This window comes from Sinocyclocheilus grahami, unplaced genomic scaffold (genome assembly GCF_001515645.1).
Source record: "Sinocyclocheilus grahami isolate Dianchi unplaced genomic scaffold, SAMN03320097.WGS_v1.1 scaffold76.1, whole genome shotgun sequence".
Lineage (NCBI taxonomy): Eukaryota > Metazoa > Chordata > Actinopteri > Cypriniformes > Cyprinidae > Sinocyclocheilus > Sinocyclocheilus grahami.
Window position 1 is genome coordinate 2,509,981 of NW_015505255.1, and position 24,538 is coordinate 2,534,518.

Sequence of the window (24,538 nt, forward strand, 5' to 3'; positions counted from 1 at the left end):
ACGAAAGGAAAACAGCTTGTAAATTTATCACAGACAACCATTAACTTTTAGCAGTGACACAAAGAAGCACTTTCTCACACGCTGTCACACAATCCAAAACTCAGGAAATGAATCATCATACATTAATCTGAATGAAAACACACTGTCTGATAACACACAGCTGTCTGTATTGTCCGAAAATTCAGACATCTCTCTTTATTCACAGAGTCCAACGAAAGGAAAACAGCTTGTAAATTTATCACAGACAACCATTAGCTTTTAGCAGTGACACAAAGAAGCACTTTCTCACACGCTGTCACACCAACATGGATGGTTAAGGTTCTCCCTTGTTGTGAATTTCATGGCTCTGTGTGTCTAGTCCCTCTGTGAGTGAAGCAAATTGAATTTGGAGGCATATCAAGCATTTTGAGGCCATTAGACAAACAGTCATGGGAAGAGAAAGAAGGCTTTTGTGGATATGGATCTGAACTTCTTAGTTCGCTAATGTTAGTTTTATTGATTTACCGCACTAGGCAATGACAGATCATATCCAACTTTTTAAACAGATGGATGTTTGATTTGCACAGTTAGTGAAACTTACCAGTTTACTCTCAATGAGGTCACAGACGATCTTATTGTTGAAGTACTCTATGGGAGTCCATCGGATTCCTTCCTGTACATACTCCTCCTGAAGAGAGGAAAAGAACAAATTATGAAAATGATCCTGTACTAGGGTGGAGCAGAAGTATATAGTACTTCCTGTACTGCTAGAACTAGGTTAACTGATTGAAGGCACAAATCACAGCAAAAACGAAAAGCACAGGGGTGAAATGGAAGTGTTACCTGCTCAGCTTTCAGAGTCAGCTCAATGAAAATCTGCTGCAGTTTTTCATTCACAAAGTTGATACAGAACTGTTCAAATCCATTTTTCTAAAAGGCAAGTGAAAACAGAAAATGGATACTGTCACTATGAACCAAAAATAACACCAGTAGTGGTGACAAAGGAAACAAATAAGTTGCAAATCAGCTTCGGTGATAATGTGAACATGGCAAACAATGATTCAATTGTTATTATTATCAATAGCATAATAAAATACACAGTTGTTGCTCAAGAATTCAGCATCTTAGTGGTAGTAACAACAAATTAAAAGGGCTGAAAGCTGTTTTCAGAGCTTTATCCAGCTTTATCCTTCTTAGGAAGACAACACAGGCAGTTATCTTAAAAGTCTCAATACCAGATGCTAAACCAAGAGATTATCAGATTAGTCAAGCTCATTAATATGTTATCCGTTTACAAAAGCAGAGGAGAATCAATCCAGGCAATTAAAAATCAATCATCTTATCTCATTAGGTAGACTGGAAGCTATACATCCTGTTAACTGCTGTGAAAACAATAATTCCATTAGTGACGAGTACATTAAATACTCACCTGAAAAATCTCAAAGCCATAAATATCCAATACTCCAATGTTCAGCTCCTGATGGTCCTTAACCATGGCTTTATTGATTGACTAAAAGAAAATAGGAACCCATTTAGTGCTCATTTCTTCTGTAACATCTGTTTTTATGAGGGATATATGGCTTGTACCTCCACCAGGTAGTCAAAAACACGAGAGTGCAAGGCTTTGGAGAGGGCGTCACGAGTGAAACACGCCTGTTCCACATTCAGTGTTACGTCTATGGACTCTGACTTGCCACCCCATTTGTTAGAGAATAGTGAAAACATGTATGATGATTTCTACAAAGATATTAAGCAGCACAATTGTCTTCAACATTGCTAAAAATAAGAGATGTTACTTGAGCACCAAATCAGCATATTCAAATGATTTCTGATTACATATTTTATAAAATAAATGCATCCTTATTGAGCAAGAGACAACTTTTAAAAATGTTTTAAAAAATCTTACCAACCCCAAACTTCTGAATGTTAGTGTAGAAAGTCTGAAAATAATCTTCAATGTTTATCTCTATTTAGAATATATGAAATGCTAGTTCTGAAATAAGTCTTGGCAAGCCAAAAGAGTCCAAAAATGTTCCAAAAAGTTTTCAAATGTCATTTCCACCACTGTCAGTTTCACTACAAAACACCATTAAATAATACAAAATTTAAGATATGGAGGAAATGACACTGCGGTGAGAATTTATGACTTTCTGGAACAAAAAAAAGTTAGCATTCTCCTGGACAATGTTAGCAGACAAATGAAACAAACTAGTGAGAGTGTGAAAAGTGTTTTAGGAGTGTTTATTTTCTGGTCTGCAGGGCCAAAAGTGTCCACAGTTGAAGAAACACCAAAAAACAAAAAGTCCTAAATAAACGTAACCATAGGAAAACTCTCAAACTCGTGAAGGAGAAACAGTGGTGAGAAGGCCTCGTTAAGAAGAAGGTCAGACAGACTCCCTCTTCCAAAAAACTCAAGTGGTAAACTCAGAACAACGTGACCTGCTTTTCAGAGCCAAATGGCTCCATCTTCCCTTTCCTGAATTTTACTGCGGTTATTCATTCAATTTTTCCTCATAACGTGCTGCACTTATGCTACTGACGGTAACAGTGACATCTTCTGAGAGAAGAAGCCAACCTCGTGTCCTCATTCTCACCTGGTAGAAGATGTGGAAGCTCCTCTCTCCAGGATTCCGCATCACCACACGTGATTTTTCCAAAAGGAAGTTGGAGATCTTCCCACCATCTGGCTCACCGCCGGAACTGAACTGAATCTCAAAGTATTTCCCCTGTCAGGGAATATGAATGTTAAAAAGGCACAGACTTGATGTACTGCAGGTGGATGTGTATGCCCAGAACTGAAAATAAGAGGAAATAGGTGCTTTGACACACACACAAACACTCTCCACTATCATTTATGTGTCTCTCTCTGTTCGTTTATGTGTGCTGCAGCTGTCTGCAGTTACCAGACATGTCAAAAACCTGTAACGACATTACCAGCCCCTGTAGGACCCCTGAATTAATCTAAATGCTTTTTCATCCACGAAACTCTCCTATCCACTACACAATCCATTTATATCACAGCTAAGCCATTCTTCTTACAATAAAATTACACCAATCCCAAGAAAACAAAAACAAGACTGACATATCTGGGCATAATGAAGCAGAACTGCAAGTAAATGTGGCGTACAACATATTTTGTAACGGCTGCTTTAAATTGACCTGTGAGTATTTTTAAGGGCAGTACTTGCCACGTTTAGGCCAAAGCCTTACGTTAACATCATATTTATCAAATGTTCTTATTGCAGTGGCAAAACATTGCTTTTTCTTACTTTTTGTATTTGAACTGGATGCTCACCCTGTTTTTGTTGGTTCTAGTGCAACTGTGTACCTCTTAAATTCATCCTGAGGACAAGATGCAGCCCAACACAAGACATATGCTTTCTGTTTTCTTCAATAAAATGAGTATATGGGAGGATGATCGAAGCTTACAAATCGACTGGAGTTGTTGTTCCTCACTGTCTTAGCATTCCCGAAGGCCTCCAGAAGAGGGTTGGACTGCAGAATGATGTCTTTGACATGCTGTGTGGACATAAACAGGAAAAAGAGAGAGATTGAGAGTTAAGTTGACATTTTTCATACTGTGGAGGATTATAAGTACAGAACTTATGCTGATCTGGAACTGATGAAATGAGATCAGTGGGTAACGCCCATCTTGTAGAGTGAATTCAGGTCAAATTGGTCATCCCAGTGTCTAAAAGTGGTCTAATTGACCTAAACTCATCCCCCACCCCCACCCCCACATATATCAGTATGCGTGCACATTCCAGACAGAATTTAGAGACGCAGAAGTTCTGGGATCGCCAATACCATCACTGTTTATGACATTAGACATCTTCAAGTTCTTATCAAACATATAAAGTGTACAAATTGCATAAAGACATTTTTAAGAAATCTGAAATTAAAAGTCACACTGCTGATGTAAACAAATTAGAGCCGAGGGCTAGTTTGCATTTGCAACACCAGGGGAAAAAAAGGAAAAATTGATAATTTGCATATAGACAGAGAAAGGGTATCAACTCCTGTGTGGACCACACAAGTAAAACAAAAAGATACACAGAGAGATAAAAAGAAAATAAAAGAGGCAGATGAGCAAGACACAAAAGATATCAAGATGAACCATTCAGCAGTGATGGTCATATGATCATGAGGCACTGTGACATTCAGGAGATCAGACAAAGCATAGACACAGCAGAGCAGCCCGAGCAGACAGACTTTCTGTTGTACCACCACAATACGCTACTTTGTTCAAGACGCCATCAAACATACTCGTCAAAACACTAGTAACAGCCTGTACACTATCAAATCATTAGATAGAGCACAGAGGGAATCATTTCAACATGGATTTTTTGTTGTTGTCCCAAATAAGCACAGTGGGACTAAAATGTCCACACTGAATTTCTGTGATTCAAAATTTAATTGAATTCAGTGCAGTAATTCAGTGTGATTAATTATGAACAAAAATAAGGCTTTAAAACATTCATGAAATTAAGTAATTAGCCATTGATTGTGGATCATGTTTAGATATTTTACCTGGTAGATTAGACAATAACAACTGATATTGTCATTAAAGCAAAAGGAGGAAAAAACTAAATCATTTCTCAAATTCATATTCATTTTCACTTAAAATTTTATGCAAAATAGAGGTGCATCTCAATAAATTAGAATGTCATGGAAAAGTGCATTTATTTCAGTAATTCAACTCAATACCAGAATGATAGAATTGGTTTATATATGCATTAACAAACGGTTAATTCAATCAGATTAATACAAGCAACAAGTGTCAGTCCTCTGACTCTGAGCTCACTCATATGGCTCCTGAAGGGGCTGAGAGGGGGACACAGGACAGATCAGAAGGGGATTGTGGGGGACAGATGGCTGCTGGTGGGGTTTAGGGGATGAGAGAAAGATTGTAAGAGATGGGGGAAGAGGAATAATGTCAGATGAAGCAAACATCAACATGGATCAGGATTCTGTTTAACACTAACTGTCAGAAACAATCTCGGTAAAGTTATCAGGAACAGGAAGCCACTGTTTTTCTATTCAACCGCACCTTAACTATTCCTGAAAGTTACAAGAGTTTTCATTTTTTCTTTGTTCTGTGCAACCCACCTGAACTCTGGGACCTCCACCTGAAACTTTGGAGATGTAGCCCATGATGTACTTTGCTGCTACCGTCTTCCCTGCTCCGCTCTCACCGCTGGGAAGAACATAAAAAGATGACAAATGTTAAGCTCATTCCTATATAAATAAATAAATACACAGATACTTTAAACAAAAATTCGTTGTCACTTTAGTTTGAGGACAAATTCTCGCTATTAATTAACTACAGTGGTGTGAAAAAGTGTTGGCCCCCTTCCTGTTTTAAATTTTTTTTGCATATTTGTCACACTTAAAAGATTCAGATCATCAAACAAATTTTAATATTACACAAAGATAATGCAAGTAAATACAAAATGCAGTTTTTAAATGATTATTTATTTTAAGGGAAAAAAGCTGTCCAAACCTGCCTGGCCCTACGTGAAAATGTAATTGCCCCCTAAATCTAATAACTGTTTGTGCCACGCAACACTTTTTCACACCACTGTATTAACTATGACTTTTGCCTCAATAAACTCCTACTTTGCTACTTATTATTATTATTATTAAGTAAGCTAGGTTTAGGGATGTGGCAGGATTAAGGGATCTAAAATGTGGTGCAGAATAAGGCATTAATATGTGTTTTATTTGTGCCGATAAACAGCCAACATACTAGTAATATGCATGTTAATAAGCAACTAGTTAAAAGTGAGAATTGGTCCCTAAACTAAAGTGTTACCAAATATTTAAATTAAAATATTTCACAATATTACTGTTGAACGGTAATGCATATGTGTATATCCAAAAATAAGCATAATATAATGCTATTATACATATGTTAGGCTTTTAGGGTGTACTAGTGACAACAATGATTGTTACAAAATAATACCAACAGAATTTAATGTTTTACCAGTCAATATTTATGGAATCCAATACTTTTCTAGTGAGCCACAGGAAAACATCCATCTACAAAAACTCAGAGAGAAGACATCCTTATTTAGGGCCAGATTTATAACAGATTGAGATATTAGCACAGTTAGACTAAGGATTTATTATGTATTTTCAGCTGGACAAGGATACAAAAATAAAGTCATCCATGTATCTCTTCTTGAGGTTTTCCACAATGGCATCCTCATTGATCTTGGAGAGAAGCACCATATCATCCACACCACTCTGCTTGACATTGTGGCTTTGCCAGTGGTACCGGTAGTGTCCCCGGCTCCCCTGTGAAAGCAAACACAAACAAGAAACTCTTGTTAGACTGTATACACACCCAGCTTTTGTGTAGCAGGCTACCTGACAGAAACTAGATTAGCATATCCAAAGACAGTACAAGACACTCCATAACTAGATAGCATCATATTTTTAATGCTGAAATACTTTCTCTCAAATGTGATGTACAGAGACAACTGTAAGTAAGCCATTCATAGTTTGGCTTCCCAGAAGAGTGTTAACATCGCAGCTCTGTTTACCTTTCGAAACATTGCTCTGTTTGTATGAGCAGTTTTTTTTCTTCTCAATGAATGGTATGAGTTTAGGGTGGTAGGGTAGCATGGTATACTAGTGGTAGGAAGCAACATGATACCTAGACAAGAGCAATTACACTGGAAATGCTTCTATGATCATTTAAACCACTTATAAATCACAAAAAAATCACTTAAACCAGTTTGTTAGTCTTAGCTGGTTTAAGATTGTCTCTAAACCTGGCTAAGCTGGTGTTTTTCTGGGCATCGACTTAAAAATTGCTCAAAACTACCCTAAAATCAGCCACTCTGATCAGAACAAGATACTAGCTAAACAGCATTGTCATTGTTAACCAAGACTAAAATTTTATTTCAATGATGTTTTCAGTAATTAGAATAAAGCTAAAATAAAATATTAGATGAAAAACTTAAATTAGAAATAATGTAACTTATTCAACTTCTTTAAATAAGAAGATTAAGAACTAAAACTGAAAATTAAAAATTAAAGCTATATAAATATATTATTAAAACAATAAAAAAAAAACATAAAAGCAAAAAAAGTTACTAAAATGAAAACAGAAAATCTAAAAATAAAATTAGTTCACAAAAAAATCACTTAAACCAGTTTGTTAGTCTTAGCTGGTTTAAGATTGTCTCTAAGCCTGGCTAAGCTGGTGTTTTTCTGGGCATCGACTTAAAAATTGCTCAAAACTACCCTAAAATCAGCCACTCTGATCAGAACAAGATACTAGCTAAACAGCATTGTCATTGTTAACCAAGACTAAAATTTTATTTCAATGATGTTTTCAGTAATTAGAATAAAGCTAAAATAAAATATTAGATGAAAAACTTAAATTAGAAATAATGTAACTTATTCAACTTCTTTAAATAAGAAGATTAAGAACTAAAACTGAAAATTAAAAATTAAAGCTATATAAATATATTATTAAAACAATAAAAAAAAAACATAAAAGCAAAAAAAGTTACTAAAATGAAAACAGAAAATCTAAAAATAAAATTAGTTCAAAATGTTAATAAATACCACAGTAGTATGTAAATAATACTAAAATAACACTGCATCTAAGACCAGTGAACCAGCTTTGGCTAATTTAAAGTGTTGTTAATCAGCAGGAATGATTTTCCCCTTGATATTGGAACACTTAAAATATCATACTATTATATTAAGCCATATTTAAGGTATTGTGATAGAAACTACAGTGGCAGATGGGGGGGTTAGGAAGACATTGAGAAACCTGTTCAGAAATAATCATTTGCAATCACTTTTAATGCCACCAGTGACACAGGCATTACACCTTCATTCTGAATTGCATTCGGTCATGAACGCTGATAAACACATTACATTGCTGACAACAGTTAATGTGAGCAAACAGTCCAGTCAGCAAAATGACCACGTCCAATTCACCGCCTGCGGCACATTTAACACAGCTCGTTCTTTTTCACCGCAGCAGATGTTGATTTTGTTTTTCTAAACCGATGAAAAGTGCACGGTCAGGAGTCTCCCTAAAGCTCCCTGAGCACTACAAACACTTCTTTTGATCTTCGCCTGATGTTCTCACCATTCCTCCTCTTCTCCCTCGTCCCCCTCTTTTACCTCCCTTCCCATTGTACTTCCGCTCTGGTGATGTTTTTGCAGAGGGTGTGTCTCCGGAGAGCTTGGGTCATTCATCATGGGACGTGAGTCAATGGCTTCTGGCTACCGTTCTGAGGTCACAATGACCCATGAGGACCCAGACCCTTACTCAGAACGACACAAAGCCTCAAGTGCATTTGACAGGATAATCAAAAGAGAAGGATACAAAGAGTGTGACTCAAGAAATACAGAAAGAGAGCCAGACAGACATAGACAGTGAGTGTACCACTTGGAGAGCACATGATCCAAACGCACTGCTGTTTTAAACATTTTCCTCTGTAATGTTCAATCATTACTAGTGCATTAGTCTGATTTGAAGGCCACATTTGTCTATTCTTTCCTTACAGCAATTTTCCCAAGCCTAAGGAATGCCGTGACAATGAAATGAGGTAAACTGGAAAGACATTTAACATTCTCAAAATTGTACATTCCACAGTCTGAAAAATCTAGGGGCGCAAGAAAGCAGAAGCAGACCAAGTACGGAAGATTTTTTTCCCTCCCTTGAAGGACTAATTAACTTGCCATCGTAAACGAGCACAGTTCAAGTCCGAGGTAAATTACAGGAAAATAAAGAAACACAATAAACGCTCAACACCATGACAACAATAAGGAACCTCACCTGAACATGATTAGAAGTGGAGCTAACTCAAAAACAATTAAAGGAGGAAGGCAGCGTTTTAAACAAAACAGTAAACACTTCTTTCAGACCTTTACAGACTGTTTTGTTTAGTTTATTTTTTGCATGTATTACAGAGAGAGTTCGTTGTCTTTCGACAGTTTTTCTAATTCTATTGAACCGTTTCTTTCACAGTGTTTGAGTCCACATCACTATCACTCCATGGGACACATAAACACCTGGAAAGAAGATGAATGTCTTCATTCCCAGCACATGTTCCCCATAAACTGCGAGCCAAAGCAGAGCTTCATAAAGAACTGTGAAAACAGGATCCTATTTGAACACACAATGACTTAAATGAGACGACGATGAAGTAGTAGTAAAACAAAAATGATCATGAAAGTTACTCAAAAACACAACGGGCCAGACAGAGCACTACACCCGTAATTTTATTCTTTTCTTTCTGAAGAAGTCTTTGCAAAAAGCGCAAGGACCACACCTACTGTCCAAGATTTAAAGTCATAGACCACACAAAGTCAAGCAAGGGAGAAAACAGCATCTCTGCTTTTACGAGCTATAGTTAGTCCCACTAGGCTTATTTAGGGATGAAAATGTTCCGTTTCGTAAAGGAACACCGGAAACAAGGAAAGCTAAAGTTCACTACGCTTGTGCTGTGGTTTACTCCGGAACAGCAGGCATTATTTACACCATGACAAAAATGATACCCATCTGCACCATGCACGCAAGGTCAAACTCCCAAACTCCCTGGGAAGACATCAATCAGGATTTAAAATAACCAGGCAATAAAATATCTCAACCCCAACAACTTTTTCATTAACGCTTACTATTAGAAACAGCAGGAAGAAGACAGCCTTAGAAAGGCATGAAACGCCCATATCTGTGTTAAGGGGTTTATTTTGCAGTAACCATCTGACTGACCGATTATACAACTTAGTGCACAACTACTGACAAAAAACAACAACATTACAGTAATATTCAAACCAATGTTTTCTGATGTAACAAATGATAACTGCGATGCGAGATGGTACTAATCGGGTTTGTATGAAACAAGAAGGCATAAAAATAGTGCACAAGGTGCACCTGGGAAGTTTGCATTTACCATTTTGTACAAATTGGTATAAATTACGACGATGCCAGGTCCATTCAGATAATTTTGTATGTAGCAAGTCGGCAAAGTCCCTTTACTACAAAAATACAACCTCTACACAAAGGTAGAAGTTGTATTTTTGCATCAGGTGTGTGTTTTCTGCTTCACATTTTTATTTAATATGTGAGGGTGCTGTAAAATAAATCATTATACATTCTATTGTAATTGTACAATACAATCAAATTTAGTACATGCAAGTTAGCAACAAATAAGAAAAAATCATACATTTTAACAACTCCTGAATACGAACTTACTGTCATGAGAATGCACCATGACATGCTGCTTTGCTATGGACGACAGGGAAGCATCTGATGCTGGATGGCGCAACTCATCAAGCATAATTGTGTAATCCAAATGACTGCATGACAAATTAGGACATTCATTGTATTAATTGACTAAGGAGCAGCTGTGAGGTCAGTGTAATGTGATTCTCCAGACTGGTGAATGGCACATCTGGAGAGTATACTAGTATGAGAGAGGCTATAATAACACCATCTATCTCATTGAGTCTGGCTGGCATCACATATGAACACAGATGAAGATCTGCTCTCTAGTTTACCCACTTATTACATGTGTGGCACTTTTAGAAAACGTACAACTTCACAAAAACAAACACTACAGAAAGAAGAAATGCTTCATTCACAAAAAGGAGGAGAGAAAAATTTCATTGTTCTCCTTGTAAAATCCTCGCCAGAAAATACTGTAACCGATAATTTCCCCACTGTAATCCTACAGCAGTTGAAAAATGTCAGCAGCACCAGTCTTAGATCCATACTGACATGGCAGGCCGTTCCCTCATGCAAATACCATTGCCTTATATGGAGAGTGTGGAGTGGAGCGCAGACTCAGGCACAGGAAATGGCTGGGTTTGATTCAATAAGGCGGCAATTTTTTACCTCCTCAAACTATCCTTTCCTTACAACCATCTGGAATTCACACAGAGGACCTGCATTCACATATGGCAGAGCTGAAGTGGGATCAAGTTAGCCCTAGCCCTGAAGTGAAAGTGCAAGCCAAAATTGCCCCGAATCATTCGGTATGCATCTCCACTTAAAATATAATCAATGAATGAATACAATCAGAGGGCAGTTAAAGCTACAAGACACAGTCTGGTTCTCAGTTTAATGCATTTAGCATATGGCTCAGAGTACTGCGGTTTGGCTGAGAATTCAGCTCGGCGGACCTGGCAGTGCTAATAGCAGATTAAGGCAGGAATGCGTAATGAAGTTCATAGCTATTTCAGGAATCCTTTTCAACATATTACAGATCCACAGTTCTGATTAAGTCACTTTGGCTTAGATAAATAAAGAACATTCTTGTGCACTTAAAAGTTGTAGCTAAAATCCCGGTAAAGAACGGTGTACAAAGAAAATATATATCAAATAATGAGGTGGTAAATCATGACTTCTGCTGCCAATTATTATCTTTATGAGATTACTTATAAACTCCCTATGTGAAGCACGACGAATGAAGTATTCTGCAGGCCAGTGGACAGTGTGGCTCAATAAATTAAGCACTGGTCTCAGCCACACAATGAATACTAATTTGAGAAGCAGTGCCAGTGTGTGAACCTATTTGGATTCACCTTAGAATCCTCCATTATAAACCCCTATGCAAAGTCAGACAAAAGAAAGAGCATTCAGAAACACCAATTTAAGTCTCCTTAGTTATAATGGTTGCTAAGTACTCTTCATCAGTATTCTGCATGTTAACATACAGTAGCCTATGTCGTTTACAACCCCTGTGTCATTACAAGGTCAGTATATCCCTTCCGATCACATCTTCAGAACATAAACCTTGGCACTCATAAAGCTGGCATATTAATAAAAGGAAGAAAAAAAACAGAATTTAAAGTATAACGTACAAGTGCAAGTACAAGCCCACTGAATGTGACTCTAATGGTGATTTTCACCATTGTCAGAAGGGAATCAGTACTGATGAGTATTCCAGGCCAAAATGTAAAAGCATATAAAGATATTTTCACAGCAGGCAGATGTGAAGCCCTTACAATCCTAAATGGTCCTGGAAAATGCCTGACAGAAATAATCCCAGTCTGGACAATGTACACGGTGGTAGCCCTTTATTCTGAATGCTAGTAAACCCTGGACACAGACACAACAGGCTTGTAAATTCACCACTGTAATGTGCTGAAGAAAAACAGGCCCATCCACAGCCAGACTGAAAACAATCAGAACACAAATAGCTGAAAAAGCTCAATGCTGTAACAAACTAAGTACAAACCCAGAGATTAGATTAATCATAGGTGTGCAATAAATTTAAACGAGTTTAAACAAGTTAAAAATAAATAAGTCATCATACCCTCATCATACTTGTAAACATAAGTAATGTTTGTTGATTTGGGAAAAGGATTTTCTAGCATTACACAATCGAGCTGTAATTAATCCCAGTGTTTACGTATGGAGTAAAACACCTCCAGGGGTGTTGGTCAGGTTACGAAGATTGGGCGAGAACAGCCAGAGGAGCAGAGAGGGGTTTCTGGGTAAGAAATGGCAGTGGAGGCAGGGCTGACTATAGAGTCCCTCCAGAGGCAGCAAACACAGAGGGTTTGTGTAACTGAGATAGGAGTGGCTCTCAAACGTCTGGCTACTGCAGAGAAACTGTACCAAAGTTTCCAAGTTCAGCCAAGCCATATTATTTCTGTTCGCTTTTGAAGGCAGGGGAAAAGAATGTAGCACATTCTGTCTGATGGGGAAGTCTGGAACGCCATCATTTTCCCTGAAGTACACATAGAGATAGATTATGTTTAGACTAGGATTCTAAAAATGGTGCTAAAATTCTAATAGGGCAGCTGATGAGACAAGGTGACAGTGCATCACCATATAGATGGCAGTTTTTAAACTCAGGATCAAGGGAGTCATCTCATCTCCTGACAGTTCAATATACACAGATCATTTCATCCATATAGTAACACTATCTTGTCGTAGGTTTGTTGGTCATGGTCACATATTTGCCAGGAAATTCTTAAAAACAGGTGGACAATAATTATTCCCTATAGAATAAATATTTTTAAAATAGAGTTAATTCTGGAGTATTTGCCAGTTCATGTTCAATTTAACGCAATTCAATAAAATAAAGTAATACAAAGCTTGACAAGTTTTCATCAGCATGTAATTTGTTTGAATTTCTGAAAATGCTGCACAATGAAAGACAAATTGCAGACGATCAGATGATTCGATTTATAAATATTTATTTATAATTATCATCAAGAGGGAATTTTCTCCTTTGAATGTGAGAGTACATCTGGGTGGTCTTGGATTGCAAATTGCAGCTAGACAAAATATGCTTTTTTAATAAGGTTTGTTTTTCCAGAATAAATTATATATATATATATATATATATATATATATATATATATAGTTTGTTTTCATGCTGGCCAAAAAAAAGTATTTCTCAAAGTAAACAGGATTATACGTCATCTGATCCCGTTTACTTTGAGCAAATTCAAGCTAACATTTCCAAACTGGCCACCTGTCCTGCCACAACCAACTACACAACAAATCCACAACACCTCAGAGAAATGCATATGTACTTTTGTATTTCTCAACATTTCTTGTTATGAGACAATCAACTAATTGATTAGTTAATTACAAAGTAAATAAACCACACTCAAATATTTCAATTGACTATTAAAACTGGTAATATATCCCCATCCAAACTTTATATTCTACTTAGAAGCAGTCATAGCTTATGGCTTCACTAATGGTCTGCTTTTAAATGATACATGAAACAAGGTCTTCCCAGAACACACAGATGCACACCAATGAATAAATAAAAAGCCTAACGCTATGTTTATGGAGCAGATTTATGGTTATATGGTGTGCTTTATTCCTTTTAGAGAGGCACAGTTTCTCCAAACATGAACACACACACACATGTCTGGTTCACTATCCTTGTTGGGACTCTCCATAGGCGTAATGGTTTTTATACTGTACAAACTGTATTTTCTATTACCCTACACCAACCCTACACCTGACCGTACCCCTTACAGAAAACTTTCTGCATTTTTCATTCAATCTCAAAAAAACGAATTCTGTATGATTTATAAACTTCTGTACCCATGGGGACCTCAATTTAGGACCCCACGGTGACACAAGTCCCCATGAGTTGGTGTGTATTCAGGTTTAAGTCCCCATCAGTGTTGAAAAACCTGTACACACACACACACACACACACACATACACAGAGCCTTCATCACTAAGGCTTTTACAGTGTTTGATAATCCACACAAAGGTAAGCAGATAATAGCCATTTCATGAAGCTTTTTGTGTACACAAACAAATGCCACCTCATAATTTGGTTCAAAATAAAGGAGTGTCTCCGAGAGGCGGTTGGCTGGCTTTTTTTATTAAAGTAATAAAAAAATAAAATAAAAAAAAAGTAATTTCCACACCTGTTTTGTCTCTCTACAAAGCACCTTGCAACAAGATTCAATATTTGCTTTAAGAGCCAAACTCTTAAAGGGACAAATCACCTAAAAATGAAAATTCAGTTCTCACTTACTCACCCCCATGTTGTTCCGAACATGTATGTCTTTTATTCTGTGAAACAGAATTTAAACCCTCAATGGGAGCCAGTGTTGTCTGAACATTGACTTCTATAATATGTTCTTTAACGTTCCGAAGCAGAAATAAAATGTCATGTAGTTTTGGGACAACATGAGGGTGAGTATAGTAAATGAACAAAAATCTTAATTTTTGGCTGAACTATCCCTTTGAGAGCTGTCGTCATGGTGCCTACAATTGTTCTGGTGCATAAATAACGTCTGCCTCATAAAACTGTCCTGTCTAAACAAATTTTCCACAGATTCAGAGATACAACACAACATAAGGGGCCACATTACCAGCCCACATGAGAAGCCTGTAATGAGGACATTAATCAAAGTCAGGCATGTGTGGGAACTTGATTAAACGCAACAGCAAAGCCCAAGTCCCCTCTAGCTATTTTGTTGCTGTCTATTTTGAGCTGATCTTTAAGGATTGAGATCCCTGACTGAACAACACCCTCGAGCACACCTACATAACAATGAGGAGAATGCATTTAAATGCTCTACCGTATAGACAGGGAATGGAAGGTGGCAACTGTACTGATATTAGATCAGCTTGAAAGGATGACGTTGACAAATGTCCAGTCGGACAGGTCTATGGCGGTGGCATTTGTCAACGTCATCCTTTCAAGCTGATCTAATATCAGTACAGTTCTAGCATCTACTGTAATTGTAGAGACAAGGTGGAATGAGCTGGGAGACTAAGCGGCATGGTTCACTGTGGTCATGCCTGTGTGTGAGTTCCCTGTGATGGCAGAATCAGGGAAGAGTAAACAGAACCAGCACAGGAATGTTTCGGATCAGGGGATCTTACTCATAGCCAACGGGAAATGGGAGCTGGCAAGTGACGAAAACAAATCCCCCCAGTTCCCAACTGAGTAATGGTTCTGATCAGAACCAGCAAACTGAAATCTCACATTAGTGCCGCTGCCAAGCACACAGCTTTATCACTCTGATAGTCAGACTATTTAAATTTAATTACTGAGTTTAAATGAAATGATGACTATTGTATTCGTGTTAATAATTGTCCAATACTGTTTCTGGATGCTGCACAGGTCATGTTATGTTATAAAAACATGTCTTATTATATTATCTTACATGCTATATCAAAATGAAGCCTTTAAGTGTATTCATTTGTGAATGTGTTGATTTGTTTTTTTGCATAACTCCACAGAACATATATCTTTTATAATTATTAAAACAATTCTTTACACTGAAGGTCACAATTTCCAGCTAAACCCATTACATAATATAATTGCAATTTTAAAATCTAACCCAAATATAATTATACAAATCATAATTTTACTTTTAAATATATTTAGTGTTATTTTCTATCCTTGGAGCTGTGAGTTCATGCTGTTATACATACATATATATATATATATATTAAAAAAATCACCTCGAAGATCTGTTCAGGCTAATTTGTAAATGCTGCACTGATATATTACTGTAAAAACCTAATAAACAGTGTTAAAAAAAAAATAAAAAAAGAAGAGGAAGAAGAAAAAAAAAAAGTCACCTCTTCATAACACTGACATTATTTGTGTGTTCTGGTCAAGGAAAAAACATTTCACCACCAAAATATTCAAATAAGTCATTGTTAAAACGTGCAATATAGAGTTACATTATATGACTCACTGCTCTTACAAAATCAATTTAACCCTAGCTAGACCCTGTTTATAATGTGTATATTTGCATGTTATAACTAAATTTCTTTCTTTTTTATTTAACTTCATTTGAGTGAAAAAACATGCCACAGAGTTACCATATGTGAGCATTCAGTATACAGAAATGTGAAGTCTGCACTAGGTTGACTGCTAAAATAAGTTTTTACTACTAAATTTACTACTTATTTTGCCTGTAAAGGATATGTTTCACACAAAAAAGCATGCCACATATGCTAACCTTCTTAGTGATAAGATATATTGTAATTCTCGCTTAAAATGGCCCCTGGCAAGTGTGCTGCCATGAAGGTCCAGTAAAAAACAGGTTCTGAAGTGAATGGTTAGTCACCCAAACACATGCCTCTAGCTCAGGGGTAGGCAAGTTTGGTCCTAGAGAGCCGCAGACCTCCAGAGTTCAGCTCCAACCCTGAAAACAAACACATGCAAAGGGCAAAGTGGAACTACAGTCTTCCTCATGACCTTTGTGCTTATTCCAGAAATGAGAGTGGCAGCATGAAACAAAAGCTTTAAAATGTTTGTTAGTGCGGTCAAACGATTAATCGCGATTAATCACATCCGAAATAAAAGTTTTTGTTTACATAATACATGTGTGCTTTCTGTGTATATTTATTATGTATAAATAAATACACACAGATACAGTATATATTTTGAAAACATTTACATGTATTCATTTATTCATAACATTTATATTATATATAAATATATTTAATATAAAAACATAACATATGTTTCTTAAATATATACATGCATGTGTGTGTATTTATATATACATAATAAATATACACAGTACACACATATATTATGTAAACAAAACTTTTATTTTGGATGCGATTAATCGCGATTAATCGTTTGACAGCACTAGTTTTTATGCAATTCCTCTTTTAACTGTGCACTGTTATGGTCTTGTCTGTGAGGTTCTCACTTGCTTTTACCTCTGGCTTGTGGGAATATTTGAGCACAAGTCATTCTGTAGCCCTGGGTTGAGTTTGATGAGTAAACACAGCCTAGTGAGCCACGGTCACCTCAACAGAAACTATACAGCAAAAACAGACACAAAAAAAACAGCTCACGTCTAGGGAAACCTAGAAGAAAACCTGGTACAAATCTAACTCTACAATATCCAACTAAGAAACTAAATATCTGCTTCAATCATTATGGCTTTTATTGCAGTTTAAACAAATTAGGAGTTGTTATGTCGGTAAGCAAACATCAGCCATGAATGTGCACATACTGGATATCATTAACAAGAGGCTTCTCTGTACAGCTCCTGTCTGTTTAACAGTTTATCTGCTCTCAAAACTGAACAATATTTGATAGCACATGCTCACCGGTCCCCTTGACCTGCTTTTAGAAGCTGGTAGCACAAGGGAAGCCGCAAAAGAGACTAATGCAGATGAGAGAAACAGGAGAGGCAAGGTGAGAGGCGCTGAACGTGAGCTGGCAGGAGCACAGCAAAAAGGATCTCATTTCACAGCTGAAAGCCCATCTCTGTGCTTCTCAAGACCAACTCTTTAAGGAAACTGGGCTTGCATAGAGTCTAATCTGCTTTTTATTAGGGATAAAGTGATATTTCACATCAGTAATAAAAACATTATTATTACAAATTATTAAAACTGTGGCCTAGTGGTTAGCGCACATACTGTGACTGATTGAGCCATGAAGCTCTTGTTCTTTTCTCCTATGAAGCTCTTTAGGACATTAATGTCCTCAACTATACTGTTTGTACAAATAAAAATGGCAAAAAATAACAACCTAGCAACACATTTATGTAAACAAGTAGGTCTGCTTTGCATATACACTACTGTTAATTGGTTGGAAATATTTCTTAATGCTTTTGTAAGAAGTATCTTATTCTGCATTTATTTGATTAAAATAAGATGAATAAAATGGTTTTCTACTTTAATATATTTTAAAATGTAATTTATTCCTGTGATGCAAAGCTGAATTTTCAGCAGTCATTACTCTAGTTTTTAGTGTCATGATCCTTCAGAAATCACTATAATATGCTGATTTGATGCTCAAGAAACATTTCTTATTATTATCAATATTGAAGATAGTTTCTGCTTTATATTTTTGTGGAAATCATGATATCTTTTTCTAGGATTTTGAAAGTACAAAGTACAGCATATATGTAATTTTTTGTAACAATGTATAAGTCTTTAAAGTCCCTTTTGATCAATTTAATGCATCCTTGCTGAAAGAATTGATTTGTTCATGTGGGTGGCATGTAATAGCACATGACGTACATGATCTCCAGGAAGTGACAAGCTTGACATTAAATGGGGTTGATATCAATAGGAACAGCCATTCAGTCACCACAAAGAAAAACAAAGATTCAATGTCTAAGGGACAGATTAGGCAAATTTGCTAGTCAACATATGGTGCACATCACAATGAAAAGGTCAATAGAGATTTTCCAATTAAGGGTTTATTTCAGTCTAATTGATGTTTGCATTCATCTTTTTCAACTGGCTCTGTAAACGAACCATATAAATCTTAACTTGAACACATCAGTAGATATATTTTATAGTCAAGCAACTGGGGGTGAACTTCTAGATTGGACGTTTTTAATAAGCACAGTTTGGTGTAGTTCAGAACCAACAATAAAACAGCATCAAAGAAGCCAGCATCAAAGACGCGAGCTGATATTGAGAGAAATTAATTGCCACACCCAGAAATGTCTCTTTCTCTCTCTCTCTCTCTCTTTTCCCCACTGTATATATATATATATTCGTTAATGTAGAAAAATAGTGACTAATAGAGACCACAGATTTCAGCCATCCTCCTAGACCTTTCTCTTATTTAGGTGAGGGTTGCTGACTCTTCCAGAAAGAGTCTGGATTCCTCAGCAATCCTGTGGCGGAGTGACATAGAGGCTTTGAATGGGGGGGATGTTACTCAGCATGTACCACACATCTACAGCTCTTAATGCAAAACATATGCTGCCATACTGACCTACTATTCAGCATCTGGCAAAGAAAGAAAGAGGAAAAGAGGAGATAGTGCAGAGAAGGAAAAAAGAAAGTGAACAATGTTACCACCCTACCAGATACAGCTTAACCTGTAAAACAGCTTCTGAAATATGGAGACCAATCACAATGGACCCAGATACACCAGAGGAAACAAGAATGATATTTACTCAATAGCTTTCTTTAATGTTTATACATCATTTTGGAGAAGAGTAATCTTGCATTTGTGGCCTGTTTTAAAACAAAGTGTTCAGTGTATTGAGCCCGAAGATATCAAGGGCATTATGGACTAAAATGTCCTCATACTACATACACAAAGCTTTATGATATATTTTCTAAATACAGTAGTTCAGTCAACAGAGTGATATATCACATAATCAACCTAAATTGCTCTTGCACTGCTGGTATACATAAAATTGGGCACTGTAACAGACATTACCGCTAGTTCATATTTCAGAAATCATTCCATTTCCTTTGAGCTGTCATGAGCAAAATGAGTAGACTCATAAAGGATACTCTGACGCAAAACTGCAGTCAAAACAAATACAGCTACAAACTCCACCTATTAATTCCACAGATATAGTTATATAGAATACATACTTGCAGGTCACACTGAGCTTGGCCTCATATGTGACATTCTATCATTAGAAATGAATGGGGACTTTACAGGCAATGGTAACATTAAAGAATAATGCTTGTACACTCTTCTAGAGTCAGTTTTAGTCTAATTTACAGAAGCAATAAGCACAACTTAATTGATCACTAATGATTTCTGTGATATTGTGACCACATGAGCACAGCTAACCACAAGTCGGCTTATTCTGTGCAGAAAAAATGCTTTACTAAGACCGACTGATAATATTGCAATACATACTAAATACCACAGACAGCATTGAGCATCTACAAAAAAGGTTTGTCCTATATACATAAAGCCTAAGGTAAACTAGTTCCACCGGCTGCATGGCTTGCAGAGAATGTTTCTGCGTGCATTGAAGAGACAGCTGAACTGGATTTACTTGTTTTTCACCTGATCTGTACCTGTTCTTCACCAGCTGACAGGCTGAAAAAGACACTGAATTTGAGACAAGCAGGGTCTGTGAAAGCATCCTACCATGGGATCCAGGGATCACACAAAACCGAAACGTTTCAAGCGTAACAGAAGCCTAATATTGCTTGAGGAGCTATGAAAAAAATGGTGTCGCTTTCAACCATAACAGGAGGAAACTGTCTCATTGTGCACACACGCATAAGCACATGCTTATTCAAAGCAGAACCCAGCCCATCCTTATAGGAATATGTACGGAAGTGAGTTTCACATGCGACTACACCTACCTGCATCTCTCTGTGTCCTGTAACCATGGACACTAATGTGTGTAACTTACAGTTTTCCACTATTACATAAGACTAAGCCAGGTTGGCATGACAGAATATGTTAATAATGAGTTAAAAACAGTAACTGCAATGTGTCTAACAGGAACACTGATCTGGGAAAGTGGAAACACAATGGTTTCTATCTGTCACAAGCCTGGACAAACACATAGTGCCAAAAATAGCAAGAAACTGGGTTGTAACCAGGACCAGTATAAGTACAACCTGTTCAAGGAGGGCTGAGAAAGGAGAGGCTGTTTCCATCTAAGTGAACAAGAGAAGGAGGGCAAACAATAGCTGAATATGACACCCAGCTGAGGCTGTTTATCTAGCTAGCAGACCAGCCACTACATTCATAAGATGTTAACAATAACTAAAAACGTGCATAGGGTTCACATACATACACAAATCTCCAGTAAATTTAAATGTATGTAATTAATATAGAATGAATACCAAATGTTTAGTATTAGTTTGTACTTGTTTTGACCACACTGAAAAAAAGCTTTTTATCTGGATTTTGAGCATTCATGATGCCAATATCCTATAGGATTCGGTGAATGGTCACATCCACAGGGATGTGTAATCTAGCAGCTGTTAAAATTCGTTTACTTGATGTAAATGACCACAGAAAGAAGTTAAAAACAATAACACCGAGCAGCTGCTGTAAGCTACTGCATGTCGATAAGGATGCTGGAAAACGGTTTCCAAAACAGGAGCAGTGTCCCTTGTGTTTATCTCTGCACGTGACTGTGATAAGTATATTTTCACTCACCATTTTCATTCGTTTATCACACCGCAGCCGACCTTCTTTTATCCGTTTTGTAATTGTTTATTAAAGCAAAACAAGCCTATTAAAAGTCTCTGGGTGATGTCACGGTCACGGTCTCGTTAAATGTCTCCTCAGGACCAGTGTCGCCGCTCCATAATACTGAAGACCGCGCCGGTAAACCGCTCGAGCGCACTGACTGTGCTGCAGCGTGCGTCTGCTCTACAAAGTTCAACTTTGTGTCTGCTGGTTGACGGAATCAAAGAGGCAAACAACCATAAATGGAGAGTTTCGTGCGTCGCCTTTGGCCAATAGGAGCGCCGCTCGGAGCGTCATTCCGAAGGGAATCCCACCAGATGATTTTGGGTGTATTAAAGCGCGTCCTATCTGCGCAGCTAGGCTGCATAAACTAAATGACCAAATCAACTGAACGGTAAGGTAAAATAGAATATAGCAATATTATTGAAGCAATCGATCTAAAGATGAAGTATAGGTTATTATTATCTCTATTTAGTTATTTACAGGTCTTAACCTTTTATTTGATTATTTATTTATCATTTTGATTGTGAAGTGTCTACATGTTACATTCTTTTATGAAAACAATGTAATCCAGATTTTTCATGTACATTTTTTTAAATATATTTTTATAGTCTATTTTTTATTTTTTTAATATTATTATAAATAGTATATGTTAGTTATTATTATTATTATTGTTATTATTACTGTTATTATATTGCTTGTCAATGATCATAACATGTTTTAAATGTTCATCTTACTTCACAAAGATCTTTGCAGGCCTGTAAGCCAATATTCACCTTTAAGCAGCTCATATTTCTAGAGGAACCTTTTAGTTCACAATTTTTTGAGGAACCTTTGACAACTTTTTGAGAGAAACCTTGTGATAGAACATATTCATAAACATATTCATATATTCATACAGTCAACCCTAAGCTAATAAAAAAACTAGGACTGACAAAATGATTCACTCCACTCAGCCATCTATTTACAGCTGTGAAGCTAGACATCTGGACTAGGTTTTGTGTAATAGCCGCAAACTGCTTGTATAGGTATAAATTAAAGAGTACACTCCTGTCCAGAAGTCTGGGCTTAATTTAATTTTTTAGAAATCATTACTTTCATACAGCATGGGCACATTTAACTGATCAAAAGTGACAGTAAAGATTTTCATGATGTTACAAAAGATTTCTAGACATCTAAAAAAAAAAAATCATGATTTCCATGATTTTTCGGCTAATACTTTAATAATCACACTGATAATAATAAGACATTTTTTTAGCATCAAATCAGCAAATTAGAATGATTTCTGAAGGTTCGTGCGACACTGTAACTGACTGGAGTAATGGAATAAATTACATTTTAAAATATATTAAAATAGAAAAAAGTTCCAAATATTTTTTTTGTTTTTACTATATTTTGATCATGTAAATGAATCACCTTTTTCTAAAACATTAAAAATGACCTCAGACATTTAAAATTGTAGTGATTGCGTTATATTTTATTATATTTTCAACCTGTCCATCATCACAAGCATATATGGCATTCAGGTAGGCATTACAATTTAAATGGAAATACAAGAGAATTTTTTTTATATAGTTGTATTTGAGAAAGGGTTTTCTAAGTAAAGAAGAATTAGTATGGAGTCACTGATCTATAATAGATCAGTGTATGGAGTATTTAGGGGACAGTCTTGACCTTATTGAAACTATGCATGCAGGATTACAATTATTCCAGCAGGTGGCGCCATGGGTCCATTAATACCCTTCAACTAAAATATGCATGATATGAAAGCAATCTATTTATATGCATATGTGCTTTTTTTCGACATTGCAACGCAATTAAGATCATTTAAATATTGGGCATATAAAGATTATTCTCTGCGAATATTTCAAATTTTAGAATGACAAATTCTAGCTCAAAGTTCACATTTTGAATTAAATATATGTGTTAAAGCACTTAATATATTTTTTTATATAATAAACAATATGAATATTCGCATTTAAAAACAAAACGCTCCAGTGGTCCACAGGGCTCGCCATAGCTCACTCCTCCTCCTGTTTTTTTGTGGTCCAGAGCTCAAGCACGCAGCACGCTGCACCTCCCCATTCCTCCTCTTATAAACATGGCTGAACTGAACACGGACGGTGAATTATAGGACTGAATCCGTCTGCTGCAGCACCACCACAGGACTCACACTCTCTCTCTCTCTCACACACACACACACACACACACACTGTTGATTCAGACAAGAAGACTGAACATGACGTAAATGTTTACAGCAGGAAACTAAAGCAGCAAAACTTTGAGTTTGACAGCCGCTAACGAAGAGACTTCAGCGGGACAGACCACATCCAGCTGAGATACTACTGCAAGCGAAGCACAGACTTAATACTGCTTTTGCGTTTATGGAAACTATGTTTTTAAACACACCGTCTACTGAAGAAACCCTGGATGTAATGCTTTGATGTAGCCCGAAACAGTTTTAAGAGTTTAGGCTGCTCTTATATGGATTTACAGTTCGCGTTTTTGTCATATCGTCCCGTTTAAATGATGTTCTCCGGTAAACAAACGAAGCCGACTTTTAAGTCTTATCTTCCTCCACTTCAGGTAAGTGAGACACTAGCATGCTAACGACTAGCAGCTAAAGAAAAAGTCATCATAATCGTTTACTATTCTGCACTTGTAACGTATATGTATGTTAAGAAAACTGTCATCTGGACGACAGGTAACCTCATAGTTAAGACTTCACTTGGTTTGATTGAGGTATCCTCCGTAACTCAGGTGTGAGCTGTTCACAGTGGTTACTTTGTTCATGATTTTCGTCAAAATGACCACCACAGCAGTAGTACCACAGGGTAAGATGGAGCTAGATGCCCTCCTTTAAGAACAGTGTGCGTTTAGATACAAATTTAACATGTGCAGGATGTTGCTGCATCAGCCAAAGTGTTACTAATGGAAATGAATGAATAACATGATGTGCGACATGTACATCTAACTCATGGAAGTTTTGAATTATAGGAATTAGTGTGTCAAATTCCCCATTGACAAAGACACAAACAAACTTTTGACATTCAACACAATGCAGCGTCACAGATCACCAATCCTCAGAGACACAAAAGTGGATCATTTATTCTCGAAACCTGATTACAAATGTTGATATTCAGATCAAATGACTAATTGGAGAAGAGCATAGCCACTCGTTAAATGTTGAGATG

At 36.7% G+C, this 24,538-nt stretch overlaps 2 protein-coding genes across 2 annotated transcripts in view; one reads left to right on the forward strand and one right to left on the reverse strand.

Moving 5' to 3' along the window:
* LOC107586028 (unconventional myosin-Ie-like) overlaps positions 1–14,484 on the reverse strand; it is a 30,189-nt gene extending 15,705 nt beyond the window's left edge. The window contains exons 1-9 of the mRNA XM_016273240.1: positions 14,475–14,484; positions 10,687–10,747; positions 5,089–5,176; positions 3,409–3,498; positions 2,574–2,705; positions 1,567–1,716; positions 1,409–1,489; positions 823–909; positions 581–667 (exon numbers count right to left, since the gene is read on the reverse strand). Coding sequence (XP_016128726.1) covers positions 581–667; positions 823–909; positions 1,409–1,489; positions 1,567–1,716; positions 2,574–2,705; positions 3,409–3,498; positions 5,089–5,176; positions 10,687–10,747; positions 14,475–14,484 — 786 coding nt within the window. The remainder of the gene's footprint in view (positions 1–580; positions 668–822; positions 910–1,408; positions 1,490–1,566; positions 1,717–2,573; positions 2,706–3,408; positions 3,499–5,088; positions 5,177–10,686; positions 10,748–14,474) is intronic.
* Positions 14,485–23,398: 8,914 nt separating this feature from the next.
* Positions 23,399–24,538, forward strand: part of LOC107586029 (myotubularin-related protein 10-like) — a 30,535-nt gene continuing 29,395 nt past the window's right edge. The window contains exon 1 of the mRNA XM_016273241.1: positions 23,399–23,930. Within this exon, the coding sequence (XP_016128727.1) occupies positions 23,871–23,930 (60 nt within the window). The 5' untranslated portion in view covers positions 23,399–23,870. The remainder of the gene's footprint in view (positions 23,931–24,538) is intronic.